This window comes from Heteronotia binoei, chromosome 4 (genome assembly GCF_032191835.1).
Source record: "Heteronotia binoei isolate CCM8104 ecotype False Entrance Well chromosome 4, APGP_CSIRO_Hbin_v1, whole genome shotgun sequence".
NCBI lineage: Eukaryota > Metazoa > Chordata > Lepidosauria > Squamata > Gekkonidae > Heteronotia > Heteronotia binoei.
In genome coordinates, this window is record NC_083226.1 from 131603765 (window position 1) to 131628830 (window position 25066).

Consider the following 25066-nt stretch of genomic DNA (forward strand, 5'->3'; position numbering starts at 1 on the left):
GATTTTTTACTTCTAGAATTCCTTGTGGTTGGTATGGCATTACACTATACATTTTGAAAATATATCACTAATTCAGTATTTAGTGTTTCCTTCTCTTTGTTCACAGAATAGGAGTAATTATGATTATGTGGGTTAAATTTCAGTGATGTATGCCTAGAAGTCTATGATACTGTGATTATCTGTTTGTAGGTTGGTGTCAAAGTTACATTACAAGATCCCCTAACTAATATTGAGAAATTGATTTGTGTGGCTTTCTCTACCTATGTGGCAAGACCAGCAGATGGTGAAAAGGTAATATATTTCATTTGAAAATTTCTATTGGCAAACATATTTAAGAAATTAATGCAAAGCTTTTGTTATAGAATGATGGAGCCAGAATATTGACTGGTGTGGGTCATAGGGGACCATATATCTCCAGTCTTGTTCCATTTGTAATAGATCTCAGTTTGTTTCCTGGCCCAATTCAAGGTGATGGTATTGACATTTAAAGCTCTATACTATTTAGGGCCAGCTTAGGGCCACCTTCTTCCATATGAACCTACCTACCCACTCCAGTAATCTTCAGAGGCCCTGCTTCGGGCGCCCCTGCCATTTGAGACTAGATTAGTGGCAATACAAGAAAGAGTCTTCTTGATCATAGTGCCAAAACTTTTGCACATCTGCCCCAGAGAGATTCATTTGTCTCCCTCTGTCACTGTCTTTTATCAGCAGGTGACTTTTTTCTTTTGTTTGGCACTTCCTCACTTTTATTAGCCCTGCCACTGCTCAATGTTTGTATGTTTATATGTTTTTATTTAACTGTTTTAAGTATTATATACATATTTGAATTTAGGGATGGGCACAGACAAGCTCACAAAGTGAAATTCATTATTAATTTGGGTCAGTTTGTGGTTTGCAAAGAGGTGTTCAGGGAAGAACGCCTGGCATGAACATTTCAAGAACTTTGATATTGTTCATGCCGGTTTGTAAATGAATACATTTGGCCAACTGCACAAAAGAGTGTGGAGCAACAAGCATCTGAAAAAAGGCACAAAGATCAATGTTTACAAAGCGGTTGTGATGACAACCCTCATCTACGGCTCCGAATCGTGGGTTTTATACCGTCATCACCTGCGACTCCTTGAGCGCTTTCATCAGCGCTGCCTTCGCACCATCCTCAACATCCACTGGAGTGACTTTGTGACCAACACTGAAGTCCTCAAGAGGGCGGAGGTTACAAGCATCAAAGCACTGCTGTTGAAGACGCAGCTGAGCTGGGCGGGGCATATATCTAGGATGGAAAACCACTGCCTTCCCAAGATTGCTCTGTATGGCGAACTTTCCACCGGCCATCGAAATAGAGGGGCACCAAAGAAGAGGTACAAGGACTCCTTGAAGAAATCCCTTGGCACCTGTCGCATCAACCATCACCAGTGGTCTGACCTAGCCTCAGATCGCAAAGCATGGAGGCACACCATCCACCAGGCTGTCTCTTCCTTTGAGAACGCACGCATAGCTGGTCTTGAGGACAAAAGGAGATTGAGGAAGAATCGCACTGCTACAGCACCAACCCCAAATCAGACTTTTCCCTGCAGCCACTGTGGCCGGATCTGCCTGTCCCGCATTGGTCTTGTCAGCCACCAGCGAGCCTGCAGCAGACGTGGACTACTGCACCCTTCTTAAATCTTCGTTCGCGAAGTCAAGCCAAGAGAAGATAAGAGAGAAACATTTCCAGACAGACCGTCTACTCTCAATTAAACTATTTACAAAATTCCGGAGGGGGGCAGAATTCTGCAGCCTTGGAAACACCAGTAGGAGCTCTCCAAAGCTTAGCAGGCATTGCTAGCTGCCAATAACATAATCCTCATTCTGTTCTATGCGATCAGAATGCTTATCTATATGCTCAGCTCCACGGCCTATCTTCTGTTGGCTGTTTGCAGTTACACAGAGAGTCAGGGAGCTTGTTAAAAGCATACCTGCAGAGCACATTCATTTATTACTTCCTGATCGTGAACTCCTCTCCCTTGCTGGGGTTTGGGATGTTAGATGGACTCAGGGCTCTGAGCCACCCTGTCTCTGTTCATGTGGAGCAGAGGGGCTGAGCTACTGTGTACCTTGGCTAAGTGAGGGCTCATGGCCACACAAGAGAGTTTGGGCCAGAATTCTGCTCCCTAGCCAGAAGTGACCCACATTCCCTCAGGGATGCCTTTCAACTTCATTGGTCAGGGAATCTCTTTTATGCTTTCCCCCTCCCTTTCCCTTATAAGGAAGATCTTAGCATATCACACAAACTACATTCTAGTAGCCACCTTTTCCCAGCTACTGAATCTGGTGAGCAGGAACTGTATCTCACTCCCCTGGGAACTGGACTTGCTGAGATGGGGCTCTTTGCTACATCATGACCCTGCCCAACTACATATAACAGCCTGGAGAATATGCCTGTAGTGTACCCCCTTTCTGAAGGGGTTAAGGAGGTCCTCTTACATCAGGGGTGGGGAACCTTTTTTCTGCCATATGGATATTTATAACATCATTCACGGACCATAAAAAATTATCAACTTAAAAAACAGTGCTTCGCCAAGGGAGAATGATTCAGGCCAGCAAAATTAATGCAAATAATTCTTTTTCTATTTCAAGTCATGTGGGGAGAGCCTAATGTGGCGCACGCACGCGCGTACAGACACACATAGCCTGCCGCCTTAAGCAAATGCATAGGTCCAGAGCTTTTTTGTAGAAAAAGCCCAGCAGGAACTCAGTAGCATATTAGACCACATCCCCTAATAGTAGCATATTAGATCACACACTCATTAGCATATTAGGCCATGCCATCTGGGATAATCAAGTGCAAACTGACCTGTGACAGTAACTTTTCCAGGCCCTGCAGCAATTCTGGCTGGCCAGCCAGGCCCCAGGGAAGCTGTTGCACAATATATCTGGGCCCTATGATCGCTGCTTGGCCCTGGGTTGCGCAGCTGGGCCCCATGATCCTCGCTGGCCAGCCAGGCCCCAGGGAGGCTGCCACATGGCTCGGTTCGGCCCAGCAATCCCCGAGGGCCATGCCAAGTGACCTCGAGGGCCGTATACAGCCCTCGGGATGGAGGTTCCCCACCCCTGTCTTACAGGCTCACAGACCATCTATACAATACCCTTATAGGAGAAATTGGGCTCATTTCAAGACCTCAGTGGTCCCTAGGGGTTTGGGCCTGTTTACCTGCCCATGCCCACTACCTTTTATACTGGACTATCTACTCTCATTAGCTCAATCTGGTCTAATGGTTTCCTCAGTGAAAACACATCTAGCAGCCATCACTACTTCCCAGGTAGAGGTCTAAGGGAGTATCTGTTTTTGCACACAGACTGGCCCAACACTTCTAAAAGGGCTTAATCTATTCCCACCCCAACACCCTCATTGTCCCATGGTGATCTTTACCTTTAGTTCTGTCCATGCTCATGAATCCACCCTTTGAGCCTATAGCCTCTTGCCTATCGGCTGTACTAACTAAAAAAACAGCCTTTTTAATCACCATTACTTCCTCTAGAAGGGTCAGTGAGTTGGCAGCACTTAGAATTGAGTCACCTGAGCTTAGAATTCTTGCCCAAGATTGTTTTTAAGTTCTGTCTTGCCCTAGAAGTGGTTCTGCCAGAAAAAACTTTGTATACCCTAGATGTCAAGAGAGCCCTCCTTAAGGATACATATTTATCTGTTATTGGGGCCCTAACAAAGAGAAAACTGCCTCTTCACAGTCAATATCCAGATGAGTGGCAACAGCCATCTGTGTCCTTTGGAAATAAAGGCTCATTTCACGAGAGCACTGGGTCGGTCTGCCACCTTCCCTCATAATGTTCCACTCCAGGACATGTGTATAGCTGTTACCTGGACATCAGAAGAGACATTTGTGAGGCACTATGCCCCAGATCAACAGGCAAGGAGAGAAGCAGAGGTTGGGAAAGCAATCTTAAAAGCATTATTTCAGTGAGAGACTTACCTCACCACCTTTGGTGAGTAGCTTGCTAGTGGTTCCGGTGTAGGCCTGTGCAAGAAGACAGAAGATGAAAACATGGTTGCACTTTCCTGTAACTGTTGTTCCCTCCCTCCTGCCCCTCCATGAGCTCTCTCTCACACACACACACAAATCCTGTGTGTAATTGATCAGTCAAGGGTTCGTGGCAGCTTGACAGGAACGGAAGGAAGGAGGAGCACGACACCCCAGAACATGTGATGCAGAAGCAAAAATATTTATTGTATATAGCCAAAGGCCATCACAATGGAAAATTAAGAACATAATGAGTATGTGATGCATTGAGCAGTAAAATCCACACATGCAGGGATGGAATTGTAGCAGGAGCTCCTTTTGCTCTTGGAAGATTGGCTACATTAGGGAAGTGTGGCCTAACAGGCATAGGAGCTCCTGCTACAATTCCACCCCTGCACAAAAATATGGCTCCAGTGGGGTGGGGTGCCCGTTCCTTGAAATTTTAAAGCTAGAAAGAAAATGTCCACAGCTGGCCTGTGCATGCACAGTCCCAGTGTGTTTCTGCGCAGAAGAAGTCAATGAACAACCATTACCAGGTAAGTGCAACCAAGTTTCCCCAGTTTGTTTTGATCCCCAGGGCTTTTTTTGAGCAGGAACTCAGTTATTATAATAATATAATAATATAATAATAATAATAAATTTTATTTATATCCCGCCCTCCCCGCCTAGGCAGGCTCAGGGCGGCTGACAAGAGTTCGATAAAATTATACAATATAATTGTTCCGGCTAGCTAGGTGCCAGAGGGTGTGGCCTAATATGCAAATGAGTCTCCACTTGGCTTTTTCTACAGAAAAGCCCTGTGTGAAATGATGGTGATGTCAGGGGGTGTGGCCTAATAAGCAAATAGGTTCCTGCTAGGCTGCTTCTATAAAAAAGCCCTGCTGATCCCTATTTGTATTTTAAATGCTCTGAAATGTTTTAATGTTTGGAATGTTTCAGGAGACCATGAATTGGGTGGAAAGGCAGCATAGAAATAAATAAACAAGTGGCCTAACAAAATCTTCTGTACAGCACCACTTAAACACCACTGGAGACCACACCCCATTCACTTCTTCAGGATTCCTGTTCCATTGGATAGAACTGTGTGACACAGATGCCTGTAATGAAGGCACAGGACAGTAGATCTACTACTGGGGTTGGGGGGTTTTTCCCGGTCTCTTCCAAACTCAAACCTGCTGCTTCCTCTTCTCTCTCTTGCATGCATCTACCCCTCTTCTCAGCTGCAAGTATTCACCTTGTGTAGCTTCTGATGGCAATAATCATTCTGTTGCAGCAAAAACAAGCAGGAGCACCTTGAAAACTAACAATATTTTATTCCTGCATAAGTTTTCGTAGAATGAAGCATAATTCATTGCATCTGAGGAAGGGGTTCTAGTCCATGAAATCATATGCTGAATAACATATTCTTAAACCTTTTGCTATTGGTCTGCATGATTAGAGCCATCAGGGAGCCATCTACTATTACCGTCCATTGAAGAAACCATGCTGAGCCATTAGAGTCTAATAAAGGAATGGTCATCCAGTGGCCAATAACAACATGTTTGCCAAGACAGACAGATTTGGACTGTTTCCAGAAGTAATATATTTAAATAGATTTTCTCATACCTGTAACTCAATCTCTACATTGTCTAAAATACAGAATGCAAAATGGCTTTTTCTTGCTTTTCTGTCCTTTATAAGCAGTATCCACAAGTGACACATCCAAGATTAATATGCATTCTTTGAGGCATTTTAATCTGAAATCAGTAAGAATTTGATGAAATCAATGTTTAATTGTTTTAAATAGACTGAAGCAATTGGTTCGTGTGTTTTTTTTTATTGTATTGTATTTTTAAAAACAGGGAAGTAGTAAGCACCATTTTGCATCTTGCAGAACTGTGGCAAGCAAGCATGCAGAAAATGCCTTCACTACAGGAATTTGTCAGCTGGCCAACTAATGGGAAGTAATTTTCCCAGTGACATTACATTCAATGTGTGTCCCAAATTTATTTAAGGTCCAACTATTTTCCCACATTTCTGTTTTAGTTTTTCCAGAAAACCTAAGCTGTTTGCACATAATGAATGAGTATTTACAACACCAAATTTCAATAAATTGCAGTACTGTGAAGTGAGAAAATGTGTGGCAGAATATCACTGGTAATTACTTATTTTTTCACAGCAGTAGTACAGCGTTCTGTGGTGCAAAAACTACAGAAAGAATAATTGTTTCTATCGCTAATGTGTTTAAAGTGAAATTTCACTCTGGGTTTGGATTAGGTAATGATTTTTTATATTTGTTTAGGTGAACTTAAAACCAGTAAAGCTTCTTACTGCAGAAGATTTCCTGGAGTACACACTAGCTGTTGAGAGAAGAAAAATCCGCCTGGATCCTGAATGTAACTTTAAGAACCTAATGCAAGAGTGTGACATGAATGATGGTCAGTAAAATGAATAGTGTGTGGCAGGTGTGGGTGTGATAATGTGTGGGGTGTGGCTATTATAAAACCGGCAAGTATAAATACATGTTTATGGGATACTCCCTCCCATCCAGATATTCTTAAAGATTAAGGCCTGGAAGAGCTCTAGGTCAAATTTGCAAAAGAAGGAGAGCGAATTGGCTTCCTTTTAATGCCTTCTTATCTTCAGATGCTTAATCATGCACTGTTTGGAACAGGATTTATTCTTTTTTTCCAATAATGAAACAGGATTTATTCTAAAGTGAATAAATTTTGCATGTTGATTGATGAGTGCTGGCAGTATCACTGTGGGCTCCAGTAAAGTTACTGTGTGCTCAAATCCTTGGAGTTGGGTCCCTTTTGGCATTCTTTTTTTTCCTGCTGAAAGAGATCCTAACATGCAAACTCACTATGGTTGCACTGCACCAGCATTGATATTGCTTGACACCCTATGCTACCCTGATTCTTTCAGATTGGTGTTTGGAAACAAAAATAATTTTTTTGAAGTATCATAATGTTAAAACTTTTAAAAGTTTGTTCTTATTTATGGATTTTTCCTTTCATCTACAAAGAAGAAAATCTAATAGTATTAAAATATATCTTGATGGTGCACTTCATTTTAGGGCCATAACAGCCTAAACAAAATTACTTACTCAGGGCTGAGAAATTATTGGTGTTTGAAAGAAACCTATGAACTAGGGTTATTGCAGTTCTAATGATATCACTCACCTATGTTTATAAGATTTTTAGTGCAGGTCTCTTAAAGACCTGAAATCAAAGCAATTTCTGAAACAGAATGTTTTCACCTATAAAACTGTCAATGTTCGCTATATGAGGCATGCTAAAGACATCCAGAACCAGTCTGTGATCTCTAAAATACAGTAGCACAGCTAAGCACTGGATTCTTTTGTGATAATGGTAAGAAAATAAGAATGAAATAAGCCTGTGCAAGACTGATTCCCTCCAAATAACTGCAAAGTTCAAGAAGATGTAATAAAGTGGAATTTGCTTTCTAGATACCAATTGTACAACCCAGTGAGAGGGTCCAAAGTGCAAGGTAATCAAATGGAGCCAAACTACAACACTAGGATTACAAAACAGAGTTAACTGGGACAGAAGTCAAACATTTAATTCAGGTCAAGTTGGATCACATCAAACTAAGATGTCTGGCATTTTATATACATTCATCTCTTGTTTCCTGAAAACAGATCCTGCTCCATTATGGAATTAATAGCCCTGGTAATAGATCTGTAAATCATCCTATCCAAATATTAATACCACCAAATTCTGATTATTCCACAAGGCAGGAATTATGGTATGATACAATCAGATGAAAAGATAAACCAGTTATCCCTACACTGAAAGTACCCTGCATTATAGTCAGCCCTGGAGTGGTAGGATTACCTTTATTGAGATGCAGTCCTCAAAAACACTTCAGACAGACTGGTTCTGCTGATTTCATTGATATGGCTGTAGGATAAGAATTTGAGAACTGCAGTTGTACCCTAAGTGTAACAATATTATACTGTAATTGCACTATTTGATCATTTTCTGAGCATCAATGTCTATTAAACTTATACATTGTAGAATATGTTTGCAGTAACAAGGAAGACGTGGTTTCCACAGACCTTACCCATGTACAAAGTATTGAACTTGTATTGCCCCCTCATGCCAATCATCAAGGAAATACATTTGGTGGCCAAATTATGGCTTGGATGGAAACAGCAGCTGCTATTTCTGCAAGGTACCATTCTCCCCTCTCCCCCGACCCTGCCAGCATTCTCATGTGTTACATATTACTGGACAGGTCCATTGGGGAATGCAGGCTTTTTGGTCTTCTGGTTTAATGTTCATTTAATCACACAGAGAATTCCATCATCCCCCTGTCGCTCAGTACATGTAGCGCTCTTTCTTTGTGTGTGTGAGACATGAATTTCTATTAGAATTCCCTTCACACACCAGTGGGCCTGATTCATTGCCAGGATGCTGGATGTGTCATTACTGTTCATTATTCATGTAACACTGATTTGTAACCTGAAATTATACCAGTAGTAACTGGCTTTCTATTGTTACTAGATAGCCAACTAGTTTTATTAAAATTGCAAATCATTACAGATTTTACAAAGTCATAGCACTATTACCTTAGTAAGCAACAATTATGTGCACGCATACACCCCAAATGTGTGTGTGTATGTAATTCCAAAACACACTGTCATAAATATAGTCCGGCAAAATGGGGAGTCAGATTTATTTGCAATAAAAAAATCCTATCAAACTCTGCAAATACTTTCTTTTTGGACAAGCATGAGCATAAAGTCGAGGCTGAAAATTCTGAAATGAAGTCGAGACAATGCTAAATGGTGACAGTGAACTGCCTATTCTGCTTGAGAAATAGCTGACCTAGCTGGAAACATTTTGTAAAACAACTCACAATTAGATTTGACCTTTGAAGGTGCCAGTTAGAGTTGCTATGGCTACAGGCTTACAAGGAATGAAAATGAGGTTTATAAAAACAAGCAGTACTCAAAGAACAAACTGAAGATATGTTCAAAAAGATTGGTCTAAAGTTTGTATCCTCTTTAAAATATTAAGAAACCAAGCAAGCAGCATAAAGCCAGGGGTTACTGGAAACATGCTGGAACAAAATCTGGGCTTTTGAATAATTTCAGCTGAATCATAAAGTATGGAAGACTTACCTTTTTCATAAAACAGTATTAAGTCTATTCGACTAAGCTTAACAGTGGGGGAGAGGGGAACTGCAATGTTCCCTTCTCCATTCTTGACATTAATCTATTTGTGTTCTTATTGTGAGTGCTGCAAATGAGATATTTAGCAATTTAAATAGGAGGAGCAAATTATTCCTAATGAAAAACCAAAGTAATTTGAATGCATTATAAAGATGCACAATTCAATTAATTAGAAACAGATAATTGTGCACGGTTAACAATTCTGGTACATCATAAAGTGTAATTGAATTAAGGCTAACGATAAATAATGGTCCAAAACACTGTTATCTCTAAGCTAAACAAAGGTTGGGGACAGATTTCAATCCTAGAACAACAACAACACAGCAATGCTTTCTTTTTGGCACAAAGACTAACACATTTAAAATAAATATATAGAGGAACTTAAAAGAATTTCAACATATAATGGGACACAGTAACTTATATGTTTTGCAAAGTGCATGCTTAAATTGCCATTCTTGCAAATATTCTATCATAAGAGAAAAATTCACTTTGAGATCACAGGAACACATCTAAAATCTAAGGATATCAGTAGGTGGACCTAAGCAGCATGACTGTTGCTTCTCATCTGTTGGATCCCATGCCCCCATGTTAACGTATTAAATTAATTGCTATGCCAGTATCTCTTTCCCAGTTGGTACTAGCAATGCTGATGCTGAAATTTCTTACACAAGCTGCCCTTCCCCAATGATTTTCTCACTTTATGTAGTAAGCATTGTCCCCACCTTTCATTATTACTAGGTAGAAATTCAACAAGGGGTAGCATGCAAAAATCCATATATACACAGGTGACTACACTTCTTTTCAGTCATGTACACAGTTGCATTGATACAAACAAAATAATTAAATTATATTTATTTTGTTTTCCTTTGCCTCCCCATATCTGTTCAGTCGCCTGAGTCATTTTCATCCAACTTTGAAATCTGTAGATATGTTTAAATTTCTGGGACCTTCGACTGTGGGTGACCGCCTTGTTTTCAATGCAATAGTAAACAATACTTTTCATAAAAGGTAATAAGTTTATCTCTGTGTGTTACCATACTACTTTTATGTTGTTCTGTTATGCAAAGTATTTTATTATTTCAGAATTATATTTTTGTTATCAGATTGCAATATAAAAAATACAGCGCCATCCTTAAGCAGATGTGAGTGGACATTACAAGGTACAGTACTGTTTAGGATAGCACTGGGTAGTTACTCAGTTCTGGGTGGAAATCTATGTTTTAAAAACTGTCTTACTCAAATCAAGAATATTTCTATATTTGTAAACACTTACATGCACATTCCGCTATATTTGCACATTACAATAAGAATCCTCCCCCTTCTCCGGTGGTCCCTGGGAGTGGGATGGTCCAAAACTGTTGGGAGTAGGCTCCTCCTCCAGAAACAGGGTTGTTGATCGTTTGATCCGGCCTGGGGGAGGGGCCTCTCCATTGGAAACTCTCCAGTCCAAATGGCCCTGTTACGAGACAGGACGTGTTCATCGTGCGTCGAAGCACAGTGATCCGCAGAATGAGGTCTCCTTGTGAGAAAGTCTCTGCCACCTGGTTCTTCAGCCACAAGAGTGGCGGGCAGAGCATTTTACCGCCAGCGTTGAGTTTTACCCAGCAAAGGCAGCACAACTGGGGACTGCCGCGGAGGGCGAGGTCGCCCCTCCTAAGCCTGTTGAGGCAGGGGGAGAGAGCGGCAATTCCAACTTTGCGGTCCCAGGCAGCGCCGATGGGCGTAGTGCAGACGACCGAGGTCCAGCGCGGCCGAGAGCAGGAAAACTCTTGGTGGCTCACTCAGACAGTGTGTCTACTCGAGAGGAGGTGGTAAGCTGCGTGAGGGAGAGCGGGAAAGCTCTTTGTGATGCGCGGACTGTTTTTTGCCTGGGACGGGCTCCACTGGGATCAGGGAAGCCCACCCAGTAACTTACAGCAGTTTCCCAGGACCCCGCCTGAACGGGGTGGGGAAAGGCTTATGCCATAGCAGGCCTCTCCATCTCAGGCGTGGTTAGCGCAGCCTGGGGGGGGGAGCGGTTCCTTGCTACGCAGAAGGGGTCGCCATTTCAGGCAGTTAGCCTGGTAACGGAGGCTTCTCCCTCTCCCCTTTCACTTTTGTTTCAGCCTTCTGTTGTAGCTGAGACGGCTGATGGACGGGGACAGACTAGTGAGACAAGCTTAATTTACTGTTTGCATGCACAGTATATACCTGGGCATCCAATTTGGCCTCAACAGATAGTGATGCGCCAAAGGAATTCAAGGATGAGCTTAAGAAAATAGCCTAGGGCACAGCATTTATTGCAGATACGACCCTAGATGCAATGCAATTGTCCGCAAGGGCAGTGGCTTGCAGTGTGGCAGCACGCAGGAACATTTGGCTCAGAACTTGGGATGCGGATGCAGCGGCACAGGCATTCAAAGGTGTTAGTCTCTTTGGGGACGAACTGGAATGCTTCCTGATTGAGGGGAAGGACAAGAAGAAAGTCTTGCCTTCTAAGAGCAAGGATTTTAAGCCTAAAAAATCCTTCCAGCCCTTTCGGGACTCCAAAAAATTCTCCCGGCCTTCGGGTTTTAAGTCTTTCTGAGCGAAGTGGCAGTCTCACAGTCGGGATGCTAAATCCTTTTCTAGCTTAAGCGACAAGGGAAGCAAAAGTGACTCCAAAAAGGGAGGGTCACAATGATTATGCCAGAAGTCCAGAGCAGCTTCCTATCGGGAGGCGGCTACGGTTTTATGCAGACCAATGGTGATAGACTCGGTATCCAAGGCCTATGCATTAGAACTGGAATCTTTCCCACGTCGGAGATTTCGTTCAGTGTCGAGAAAACGAGATCCGACCATACACCAGGGGATGTTATGCCCATCCAACATCTACTGGACATAAGGGCTATAGAACCCCTACCTGTGAATTCCATCCTGTGGACAGTTCAAGAACGAGTATACCTGACGTCCATTGATCAGTCCTAGGTGTATTTGCATGTTCCCATTCACCCAAGACACAAACGGTTCCCCAGGTTTGCATGCGACAGGAAGCACTTCCAGTACTAGGCTTTGCCTTTTGGGCTCAAGTCTTCCCCGCAAGTGTTTACAAAAATCCTAGTGGCCTTGGTAGCTCCTTTACGGATGGGGGGCGTGGCTCTTCATCCGTATCTGGATGATGACTTGGTTCAGGGCCCCTTCCCTCCAGCAGAGCCTGGAGGACACCAATCAGACTATTCAAATACTGCAGGACCAGGGTTTTGTGGTCAACAGGACAAAGAGCAACCTTACTCCAACGCAAGAACTAGTCAATGCTCAGAGGCACAAAGTGTTTTGTCGGAAGTATGACAGGTGAACCTCAGATCCTTGTTGGAGGAGGTATTGTCCCTGAATCGGGTGCCTATGATGACTCTAGCAAAGCGTTTAGGGGTTCTGGTGTCGTGTCAGGGTGTACTGTCTTGGGCGCGTTTCCACCTATGGCCCTTACAATGCTTCCTGATGCCTTATCAGCATGTGATAGCTCGCAAGCTGCACAAGCTAGTGTTTCCTCCACCAGAGCTGCGGACGCAACTTCAGTGGTGGCTGGAACCATCCCGTTTTCAGCAAGGAGTGTCAGTGAAGAGCCACAGAGGATAGTGGTCACTACAGACTCCAGTCTCTCTGGCTGGGGAGCGCATTTTCGAGGGATGATGATTCAGGGTCAGTGGTCCCTGATGGAGTCCCGACAGAGCATCAACCTGTTGGAGTTGAGGGCGATTTGTCTGGGGTTGTTGCATTTTCAGATGATGCTGCAGGGGGTCACATGTTAGTGAAGACAGACAACGTGACAGACAAAGCTTATGTCAACCGGCAAGGCGGGACCAGAATCAGGAAACTGTGCAGCGAGGCCAACAGCTTACTGCATTGGGCAGAGAAGTATCTGTTATCCATTAAGGCAATTCATGTAGCCGGGAAGGACAACGGGCTGGCAGATCGGCTCAGCAGACAGAGGCTGGATCAGACGGAATGGTCGCTGGACAAGGCGGTGTTCCAGTCTCTTCAGCGCAGATATGGCAGTGTGACTGTGGATTTGTTTGCAACTGTGGAACATCATCAAGTGCGACGGTTTTTTGCCAAACAGAAGGACGATCAGGCAGAGGGCATAGGCGCTCTCCACTGCGACTGGCCGGACGGTCTTCTGTACGCCTTCCCACCACTGCAGCTGATTCCCTGGTTGGTTCACAAGATTCTTCAGCCAACAGTGGAGCTGGTCCTGGTTCCTCCCTTCTGGCCGCGACGGGGGTGGTTTCAAGGCCTCATGCGGCTGTCGACGGAGGATCCTAGGCGTCTCCCAGCATCCGAGACATTGCTGAGACGAGGGGCAGTTAGCCGTCCTCAGCCGGACATGTTACAGTTAACTGCGTGGAGGTTGAGTGGTTGCAGTTAGTTAAGTGGGGGTTGACAAATCTGTGATTGTCACTATGTTGGCACCCAGAGAATGTTCTACCACTCAGGTGTATAATAACACTTGGCGTGTCTTTCCAGCTGGTGCGTGAAAAGGGGTTGGGATCCCTTTAAAGTTACCAGTTCGAAAGCGGTTGCTGTTCTTGCATGAGGGCCTGGATAAGGGGTTGGCTACTAATACCCTTCGTATGCAGGTGGCAGCTATTTCTGCTGTTCGTGGGGATTAAAAAAGGGGGTTTCCTTGACTTTGCATCCGCATGTTAAGCGTTTTTTAAGGGGGGGTGTCCCTGTTGAATTCCCCTACTGCACATAGGTTTCCAACATGGAAATTAAATGTGGTGCTGAAGGCGTTATGTCATGCACTTTTTGAGCCCGTGGCTACCTGTAGCCGGCAGGATCTTACACTTAACACGCTGTTTTTTAGTTGGGATTACCTCTGCCCGCAGGGTATCTGACTTGCAAGCCCAGTCCGTGGATAAAGATCTTTGTACCTTTCATGAGGACGGGGTAGAGTTTAAACCTGATCTGACATTTATGCCTAAAGTGAATTCAGTTTTTTCACCGGTCTCAGGGCTTGGTATTACCCTCATTCGGTCCCAATCTCCAACATGAGAAGGAAAAGGAGTGGCATCAGTTAGAGGTTAAGCGTGCCATGAGGGGTTTTTTATATAGACAGAACCAAGGACTTTAGGAGGTCAGAGTCCTTGTTTGTTTCCTTTCATTCGCCCTCTTTGGGAAAACCAATTGCTTCTTCGACCCTGAGCAGGTGGTTGGGGCAATGTATTTTTGCAGCATACACGGCGTCAGGGCTAGAGCCTCAAGGAGGAATTACAGCTCATAACTTATGAGGAATGGCCACATCTGCTGTGTACAAGTCCTTCTCGTCCCTGGAAGGCAATTGTAGGGCAGCCACCTGGAGTTATGCTCATTCGTTCACCAGGCATTATAAGGTGGGTAGGTGGGCATCCACTGAAGCGGCTTTTGGCCGCAGGGGCTACAACAGGTTATACATTAAATGTAGTGGTTCCTGCCCGGGGTACATATTGCTTTAGTATGTCCCAACAGTTTCGGACCGTCCCACTCCCAGGGACCACCAAAGAACAGAAGATTGGAAACTCTTACTGTGAAGCTATCTTCTCGGTGGTCCTGGAGTGGGACGGTCCATCCCATCCGGTGTTGTGCCTTGCTCCAGGCTAGTAGCTGTGGGAGCTTGGTCGTGGGAGATACTGGGGCACTGGTGGTGGAAATTTCTTCTGCTGTTGCAGTTATTAAAATGGCATTGCATCATTATGGTCTCTGAGTGGTTTGTTACCATGATGCAGTTTGTTTTATAGATTGCTACTGATGGGGGAGCATGGCTTTTCTATGGACTGGAGAGTTTCCAACGGAGAGGCCCCTCCCCCAGGCCGGATCAAACGATCAATGACCCTGTTTCCGAAGGCGGAGCCTACTCCCAACAGTTTCGGACCGTCCCACTCCAGGACCACCGAGAAGGAAGCTTCACGGTAAGAGCTTCCAATCTTCCGTTCCTTTTAAACCCATTGGTGGCTGAATCCAAGATATATGTACACTTAGCCCTTAAAATAGAAGGAGGAAGAGATAATACACAAAACATGTTTGGGTGTGAAACCCTGCTGTTTCCCCACTATGATCCTTGGCAGTTCCAGACAATTATTATTCTGCAATCAGATGGAAACAAATCTGTCACAATGCTTCTAGAGTGCTGTTTCAAGTTATAGTTACACAGATAAATTCCAGTTGCTGAAGACAATGTGGAGGATAACAATATGGACAAGTTACTAGAAGATATGTGATTTTGGTGTCTTATCCCTGGTTCATTTTGGTTTCTGTCCACATACTGAGAAAGTGTGACTGGTTGGGTTCAAGACTCAGTGAGAGATTCTAAGAATGAGAGCAACATTCCAATTATCTTAAAGGAGGTGATGGTGAGATACCTCCTGAAGAAGTTTTCCTTAGACTTTAACAACTATTGCGAACTGGTTGCATATATCTGATGAGTTGCAAACATTCTCTTTTGGGGCACAGTGCTTGGGCCTAGACTTCCCTCAAATAGGTGGATTATCTGGATCCATTTGAATCTGGATGTTTGGAGCTGTAACATCCTTGATTGTTCTGCTCTTTGCTGGGAGAGAAGAGAGGAATGTACCCTTTTTTATTCTCCTGGATCTTTGGTCCCATTGACTGAGATATGTATTAAGTATCAAGAAACGAAGTGCCAGTGATTCTGGTTTTTTTCTGGTCTTTAACCTGAAGCTCCTGCTTGATCCTGTGACATTGGTCCTGTGGGATCCTTTACAAATCTTTCCCATTGCTTATGCTTTTTAAAACATCTACATGAATCCTTTGGGAAAGGTCACCCAGAGATTTAGAGCAAGAAGCCATCAGTATGCTGATGGCACCCAGCTCTGTTTCTGCTGTTCAGCAGAATCAGATGAGATAGTGGATGTTCTGCTTAGCTGCAAGAATGAAATAATAGACTGAATGAAAGAAAGTAGATTGAGGTCTGGTCAGTTGATAATAATGCTGTAGGGAATGATAAGTCAGCTCATTTGTAGATGGAATCCCCTGAAAGATCAGAGTCTCTAGTGTTATTCTACAGTATGCAACTGCTAGGTTGTTGACTAATATCTCTTCATGAAAATTTAGCTCACTAGTTTTGAAGCACCTGGCACTGACTGTAAGTTCTCTTCAGATCACAAATCAAAGCACTGGTATTTGCTTTTAAAATCCCTGGGACCATGATGCTTTCTCCTTTGCTGCAGTAATATGCAACATGCTAGTCTTTTCTTCTTCCTAAAGGCCTCAGATATTGAAAAGGAAGAGGTGTGCTGGCTCCCAGGTTGTCCTCTTCTTCCTCTCATTCAGCCGGAATGGGGAACTGAGCACATCTTCCTTGACCACCTCTTAGCTGCTTATAAAACCCATGCAGCAAGCCATGCATGTATCTTCCAGATCCCCAAGACCTTATGAAGTAATCTGTTTTCATAGGAATGCTGTTGACAGAAAAACAAGGAACTCTTCTTCCTAGCCATACTTACGGACATGCTGCCAGTCATTTGTCATGGTTCCTTCCTCCAAGCAGTTGTTTCAGTTTGTTTGGCTGTTCTGATTATTCTATAGTGTTCCATTTGGATCTTCCTGGACTTTATTTTGTCAAATTAGATGGCCCTCCATTGTTTGCTTGTTCTTCTTCCCAGGATGCAACTGCTGTGTAACTACAGCAATTAAACTGAGCCTGTCAGCATTTAATACCAAACACTAACAAGACAGAGTCTAAAGATCTTAAACTGGAAAGTCTGCTTTTTCCCTCCTTCATTTTAAAAAATTCTGTAATGCCTATTCTGAAGAAGAGTTTTGATGAGCTCAAAACATTGCATTGTGTTTTGTGTCATTTTGGTTGCCCCTAATTAAAGATATTACACGGATGTTATTTCTTGTTCTGGATGTTCCATAGTCTGTCAGCACTTGCATGGCTAAGGTCTTCCAGTGCCTCCAGATATTAAATTAAAGATCACTTTCTGCAAGATGAAGCTGCCTAAACATTAAGATCAGCATATGAATCTATGATTTCTGTCTCTGCACCTTAGCACCAACACTAGTGTTTGATTTGCAGCTATCAGTGTCCATTTCAGCATCTTCAGTATTTGCAGTTTGGCAGTAAGTTTTGACAGCATCATTCACCATTGTGATATGAGCTGTGTCTGTGCTGCATTAAAATACAGCAAATTCTCTAACCTGCACAGATTAGGGAATTTTTGTATTTTGTTTATTTGGATAATGTATTGTTTCTGCTAAACTTTGGAAGAGGTAGAATACAGAAGCCCTGTTTTCTGACCCTGGGCAGATTTATTTAGTAATTTTTTAGGTTTTGAGAATTGTTGACATTTACAGGCCTGTCGCAAAACAAACACACATGAAATGAACTTATGTATAAAAACATTATTAACACTGCATCTAGCAGCATATAAATGTTGATAGTAATAGTGTCAGTATCATTGACTTGAGCACATTTTCCCTGAAAGCATTTGTAGCTTCTCTGTATAACATTGTAAGGGACTTCTGTATTGGTGTTTCAAATTGTTAACATATTACATATATTCATAAAATATTTTCTTTTTTTGCTTTAGCGTTGAGGTTGGAGTTCGTGTTGAGGCCTTCAACTGTGAAGAATGGGCCAAAGGTCACGCGAGACATATTAACAGTGCATTTTTCATTTTTAATGCTGTAAAAGAAAACAGCGAGCTTTTTACATTTCCCAGAGTCAAGTCTACTACAAAGGTGAATTCTTTTTTAATAGGAAGAGAACAAATGTATATAGATTAGTCCATCACATAATCAATTTCATAATTGCTGAATTTATAGACTAGCTGTTGAAGTGATTTAAACAATGTTATAAGGTGATTTTATAACTGTATCATCTTATGTGGACAAATTCTTTGAGGATAGGCCCACCAGTGACTATTAACCACAATGGCTAAATGAATCTCCACGTCCAGAGAAAGTATACTGCTGAATAATAGTTACAAAAGGAAACAGGGAGAAAGCTTGCCTCAATCATCCTCTGGGGCATCTGGCTTGATTCTGTAAGATGTTGGAGTCGATAGACCACTGGTCAGATTCTTATGTTATTGATTCCCTTGAGCACATACTTTAGATGTTGTGTTATTATTTTACATGGAAGGCAGTCATTTAAGAACCGATTTCTCAAGTGAAAATCCTTGTGCATTACTGTTAGGAGAAACCAGAAGCTACACTTTGCTCGATAGTTAACTTGAACAGTTTATTTAAAAGGATAGCATCATCCTAAATTATTTCCATCAGCAAAGTTTTATTTGCTCCCAGCTGTCATTTATTCTGAATATTAGAAAACTGTGATTATGTTTATTTTAAACCAAGTTATTTAAAAATAAACAGTACTGATTTTTTTAAAAAAACTTTGCTTGTTACAAAGGATGGTTTAAGAAGGTACCATGAAGCTGTTGCCCGGAAGAGAATTCGATTAGCCAGGTAAGCCTCAAGCATAATATGAATTTTCAAAATGCCACTAACAGTACAGCAGAAAATATTTCTCAGTCATTCTAGAATTGACCTTGTTTGATTTTTAGAAATGATATAGCTCATGAGAAATTCCTGATAGGCAGATTACATCTTATATTATTATTCTGGAGTATTTCAAAGTCCTGTGCTGATAAAGAAAATCTGGAAATATTCAGCATATAGGAGTGGTACTCTTGAATTATCTGTAAGTCATCTTGAGCTGCAGCAGCACTACAATAGTTTCAGAGTGTAGCAGTGTTGGTCCACAGTAAAACGGCTAGATTAGAGTCCAGTACCACCTTGGAGACCAACAAGATTTTTGGGGGGATGAACTTTTGAGAATTAAAGTGACTTTTATCAGATATTCCTTGAAAATCTGGCTGGTCTTTAAGATGCTACTGGATTTGAAATCTAAACAGGTTCAGGAGTCTTCACTTCTGTGAGAATTATAATGGTGGGGCAATGTCTGTTGGGATTTACAGCAGATCCAACATCTTTATACCTTTTCCTGGTATTGCTTTTCATCTGTGTTCTGATAGATGTCATCTTGAGCTGGAGTTTTTGACATGGGGGACAAGCTTGTGTAGTTTTCCCACTGCTGCTGAGGCTGCCAATACAGCACAGTGGGAACAGGGCTATCACATGGCAGATTTCTGTCATTTCCTTTTCCTAATCCACCTATGCCTCCTAGGGCTACTTGTGCTTTTTAATTTTTTCAAATTGGTAATTGGAACATTAAGGAGCCCCATGGTGCAGAGTGGTAAAGCTGCAGTACTGCAGTAGTGCAGTCCAAGCTCTGCTCACAACCTGAGTTCCATCCCGGTGGAAGCTGGGTTCAGGTAGCTGGCTCAAGGTTGACTCAGCCTTCCATCCTTCCAAGGTTGGTAAAATGAGTACCCAGCTTGCTGGGGGTGAAGTATAGATGACTGGAGAAGGCAAAGGCAAACCACCCCACCATAAAAAGTCTGCTGTGAAAACATCGTGATGTGATGTCACCCCAGAGTCGGAAATGACTGGTGCTTGCACAGGGGACTACCTTTACCTTTTTAAAATCGGAACATTGCAATGTTATATTAGTGTAAGTGTCCATCCCCTTTCGTTGCTGAGATTATACTTCAGCCTTTTTTTCATTCTATTAATTTTGAGTGTGAAAACTCTTGCCTTAAGAAGTATTTTGTCTTCCTAAAAGAGAAAATATTTCATAGGAGTTTCTTTTTAGTGCTCTCCATATTTTCCAATTTTTCTATTTTTAATGAATTTTTCCAGTGTTTTTCAAGACCTTGCATCTTTGACAAAACCTATGCATTTATAGGTTGTAGACATACAGAATCTCTACAGAAGAGTAAATTCGTGTAGGTTGTAGACATACAGAATCTCTACAGAAGAGTAAATTCGTGTAGACATACAGAATCTCTACAGAAGAGTAAATTTGTGTACAAAGGTCAGGGTGGGACCAGTAGACAAGGTTCACCCACACCATCCTCAGATTTTAGATGCCTCCACAGATATATTCAGACCTCTAGAAAAGATCTGGCAATCCTGTTTCAGAATAACAGAAAAACAAATTAGTGATTACATTGTGATTACTTATGAGAACTTAGGTGAAGCTTTTATTTGGAAGAGGTAGAGTGATATACATTTTTTCATTTATAACATGAGATTTTTTAAAAGGTTGAATACTTGCTTAAATCATTTTTGCTTTCTTCTCCACATAATATCAACTGCAGGAAATGTGTTCTCTTGAGGAATGAAGCTGATTACATCCCTGATCCCTGGGACAAAACCAACCAGGTAACCTCATTTTCATTTGAAGAAATATATGTCATGTGCATGTAAAAGGAAAATATTGCTTGCATCTAACTCTACTACAGCCAAAATCAATTGGGGATATTTGCCTGGTTTCTCCACCCTATTTTCACTCCCAGTGTTGCATGGCACTTTGATCTTCCAGGAGGAGCTCCACAAATTGGGTGTTTGGGTAGCAATATGGCAAATGAAGTTCATTGTTGGTAAGATGATATGCATTGGGGTAAATCCCCACTTCAAGTATAGGCTAATGGGAGATAGAAAAAGGGAAAGATCTTGAGGTCATAGTGGACAGCTCAATGAAAGCATCAACCCAGCATGCTGCAGCAGTGAAAAAGACAAATTCTATGATAGGGATTATTATGAAAGGGATTGAAAACAAAATGGCCAATATTATAATGCTCCTGTATAGATCAATTACACAGCCTCATTTGGAATACTGTGTACAGTTTTGGTCATCATACTTCAAAAGGACATCTCAGAGCTAGAAAGGAATAGAAGTAAGCAACCAAGATGATTGGGGGTGGAGCACCTTTCTTATGAGGAAAGGCTAAAGAATCTAGGGCTTTTCAGTTCAGAAAAGAGAAGGGGATGTGATAGATGTTTTAAAAATTATGTGGAGAGAGTTGACAGAGAAAATTTTCTCCCTCTGCCAAACTACTGAAACTCAAGGGCATCTAATGAAGCTGATAAGCAATAAATTCAGGACAGACAACAGAAAATACTTCATTACACAGAGAATAATGTGGAAATGATGCCAGAGGATGCAGTGATGGCCACAGACATAGACAGCTTTAATAGACAGATTCATATCAGTGTCTAGTAGCCATGGTGACAGTCAACCTCTGAATCCCAGTGCCAGGAGGCAACATCAAGGGAAGGCATCAATCTCTCTGCCTTGTTGTTGGACCTCTAGAGGAGCTGGTTGGCCACTTTGTAAGACAGTACACTGGACTAGATGGACCATTGGTCTGATCCAACAGAACTGTTTTTATGTTCTTATCCCCAACCCACAACAAAGGGACACTGAGAATTGCTAGTAAAAGGATAAGGCTAGGAGGACCAATTTTAAAAACTCCTATCATTTTAAAATTTTAAAAGTGCCTAGCATTTTAAAAAAATGATAGAAACACAGTCATTATTTAGAGATACACATTATTTAAAGGTATTTGCTCAATGTAACTCATTCATCATTTTAAAAAGAATAATTTATTGGAAATAATGCAGTTAATAGAATAACCCTCAGAGTATACCAGTAGAAGCCTCTGGTAGAGCTGTAAATCAGTGATCCTAAATATGAACATTAAGCAGGTCTACACTGTATAATTTCTAGTCAGAACTTCATTTCCATTTCTACCAAGTGGTAGAGAAAGCAAATAAAGAAGCAATGAAGGATTGCCTTATTTTCCTATATGCCACTCAGGGTAAATTATTTTATTTATGATATTTATAGACCATCTTTTCCCCTGATGCTCATTGTAACTCAGTGCAATCAACAGGATGAGGCATCCAAAAAGCAATGTAATACAATTAAGACTGTGGAATTTTGAAACCAAGCAGAAATCTAAACAAAGCATAAATATTAAAATGAGAAGTTGAAACCATGCAGAAATTTTATAGTAGGATAATACAGCAGCAGATATGTGTGTATTGTACACAGTGGTATAGTCCAGAGTCAGCATTTTTCAGAACCATTCTGTTACAGTAGAGTCCTGTAACCTTTGGAAGAATGTCATCCTGAATAATTCAGTTTTCTTATAATTTGCAGAATGCCACAAGAGTAGGAGCTTTCTTGACTTCATCAGGCAGGCCATTCCATAATATGGGGGCTGTTACACAGAATGCTTGTGTATGGGCAGTTCTTGATACTGCCCATGTGGACAGTGGTTCCTGCAGAAGACCCTGATCAGGCTGCGATCACACAAATAATGTACTTCAATCCACTTTTCAACTGAATTTTGCCAGTTCACATAGTAAAATCCAGTTTGAAAATGCACTGCAAGTGGATTGAAAGTGCATTATTTAGTGTGTGTGATCACAGCCCCAGTATCTTGAATTGAACTTGGTAGCTGATGGGCACCCAATAGAATCACTGCAGAATGGGAGCAATGTATATTCTCCACCTAGTTACTGATAATAACTGAGCTACTGCATTCCATACCAACTGGAGCCTCTGAGTTGATTTGAAAGGGAGACGTATGTAGAGTCCATTACATTACTCTAGTCTCAGTGTTATGATGGCCAAGGTAGGGGGGCATCTTCTAGGCTAAAGTTGGAAGAAACTGTTTTTTGCAGCTGCATTAACTTGCTTCTATAACAGTAGTGTTGGATCCAATATAGGTTCTTACCAAATCAGCAAAGGTCAGCTGAACCCCATCAAAATTGGGGAGCAAAATGTCCTTCTAGATCTGTGCCTTCCCAACCAGCATTACTTCTATCTTGCCAGGATTTAGTTTCAGTTTGTACACTCTTAGATAACTGACCACAGCAGACAGTGTTTTAGGACCTGTATCACCTCAGCAGGCCATTTGGATAAAGAGTTAGAGTTGAGTGTCACCAGCATATTGATGACATCCAACTCCACATTGATAACATCAAGATCCAAGCATAGTCACAATATTTTGTTAGCAATAAACTTTGCAATAGCATCAGAACTTTTGAGACAAGAGGAACAAATACCTTATCTGTTCCAACTTCCAAGTTACTTCATGCACCATTCAGTATGAATTTTCCACCAGCATCATTCCTCAGTGCATTCTGGAATTCAATATGATCCATGAACATCCACAGGCAGACCATTTTAACAAGATCCTCTTTTCTGTGGCCACGGTCACACATACTTTTAGGCAATGATCAGAGCGAATCTCCAGCTGTGAAACCAAATCTTCCCTCAAAGCTCAGTGCAACAAAATTGAGTTCAAGATGTGATGTCTGTCTTGTTTTTTAGGTGTGATCAACAGACAAACACATAAGAACTTGAATAATCTTTATCAAGCTCCCAAATATACAGTTGGTTGTTTACTCACTGTGACCTGACTATAATGACTAGGGTTGCCAATCCCCAGGTGGGGGCAGGGGATTGGAGGCCCTCCCCCCACTTCATGGTCATCAGAAAGTGGGGGGGGGAATGTCTGCTGGGCACTCCATTATTCCCTACAGAAACTGATTCCATAGGGTATAATGGATAATTGATCTGTGGGTATGTGGAGCTATGGGGGGGGGCTGCATTTTAAGCTAGAGGCACCAAATTTTCAGCAAAGCATCCAGTACCTCTCCTCAAAACACCTTCCAAGTTTCAAAAAGATTGGACTAGGGGCAGTCCAATTCCATGAGCCCTAAAACGAGAGCCAGTTTGGTGTAGTAGTTAAGTGTGCGGACTCTTATCTGGGAGAACCAGGTTTGATTCCCCACTCCTCCACTTGCACCTGCTGGCATGGCCTTGGGTCAGCCATAGCTCTGGCAGAGGTTGTCCTTGAAAGAGCAGTTGCTGTGAGAGTCCTCTCAGCCCCACCCACCTCACAGGGTGTCTGTTGTGGGGGAGGGAGATAAAGGAGATCGTGAGCCGCTCTGAGACTCTTGAGTGGAGGGCAGAATATAAATCCAATGTCGTCGTCTTCTAAAAGAAGGTGCCTCTATCCTTCATTATTTCCAATGGAGGGAAGGAATTTAAAAGGTGTACAGTCCCTTTAAATGTGATGGCCAAAGCTCCCTTTGGAGTTCATTTGTTCTATTCACAACCTTGCTCCTGGCTCCACCCCAATGTCTCCTTACTGCACCTCCAAAGTCCTCTGGCTCTACCCCCAAAGTCCCCAGATATTTTTTGAATTGGACCTGGCAACCCTAATAATTGCCTTTTTTTTTGTTAAGAAACAAGCCTCGTTTCAGTGCTCAGTGCTGCTGCTTTGCTCTATTGCTGCTCTGCTTATCTCTTTGTAACAATTATACAAATTCTTTCCAACTGGCCTGCAGAGTTGCTAAGGGATACCAAGGCCACACTGATAGCCAAGATGCACCTGGAAAGGGATGGAAGATGTCTTGGGGGGGGAGGGATAAGCGTTTCCCACTTTTGCTTCCTACTTGCTTTCAAAGGTATAACGGTTTAAGATAACCTATGTAAGGGGGCAATTTGCCCGCCTTACCAGTCTTTGCAAAAGTTGCCATGCCTGTAACTTGTTGTCAAGGGTCAATAAACAACCATTTATAAAGTGGACCGTTTGTGCTCTTTGAACTACGGGGAGTCTTGACAATAATTAAAGAGGTCTTATTTTGAATCATAGCTCCTGGTGTCTCGTGGTGAAAAAGAGATGGATTCTACAGCTAATAGAGACTACACAAAAAGTAATAAAACCTAAAACAAATTTTCCTGGGCTCATTAGGAGTTGGAAAGGCATTCCTACATTAACCAATAAGAGGCTATTCTCCATACTATCTCCATACCATTACCCAAAAACAACATACCCTCTGATTCCTAAGCGCTTAAAGCTACAGAACTATTTTTCCTACTCCATATGCTGTTTGTCTGCCCTGTGGAGGCAAAACAATGTCTTTCATGTGCTGGGCAGGGTGGCTGAGGGACTGAGGAGACAAACATAGTGTCATGGGTACT

General features: G+C 42.2%; 1 protein-coding gene across 1 annotated transcript in view; it reads left to right on the forward strand.

Annotated features, from left to right (window-relative positions):
- Positions 1 to 25066, forward strand: part of ACOT12 (acyl-CoA thioesterase 12) — a 52805-nt gene that overhangs the window by 15292 nt on the left and 12447 nt on the right. The window contains exons 4-10 of the mRNA XM_060235746.1: positions 190 to 291; positions 6295 to 6430; positions 8036 to 8192; positions 10084 to 10203; positions 17745 to 17895; positions 18569 to 18624; positions 20382 to 20445. Of these exons, the coding sequence (XP_060091729.1) occupies positions 190 to 291; positions 6295 to 6430; positions 8036 to 8192; positions 10084 to 10203; positions 17745 to 17895; positions 18569 to 18624; positions 20382 to 20445 (786 nt within the window). The remainder of the gene's footprint in view (positions 1 to 189; positions 292 to 6294; positions 6431 to 8035; positions 8193 to 10083; positions 10204 to 17744; positions 17896 to 18568; positions 18625 to 20381; positions 20446 to 25066) is intronic.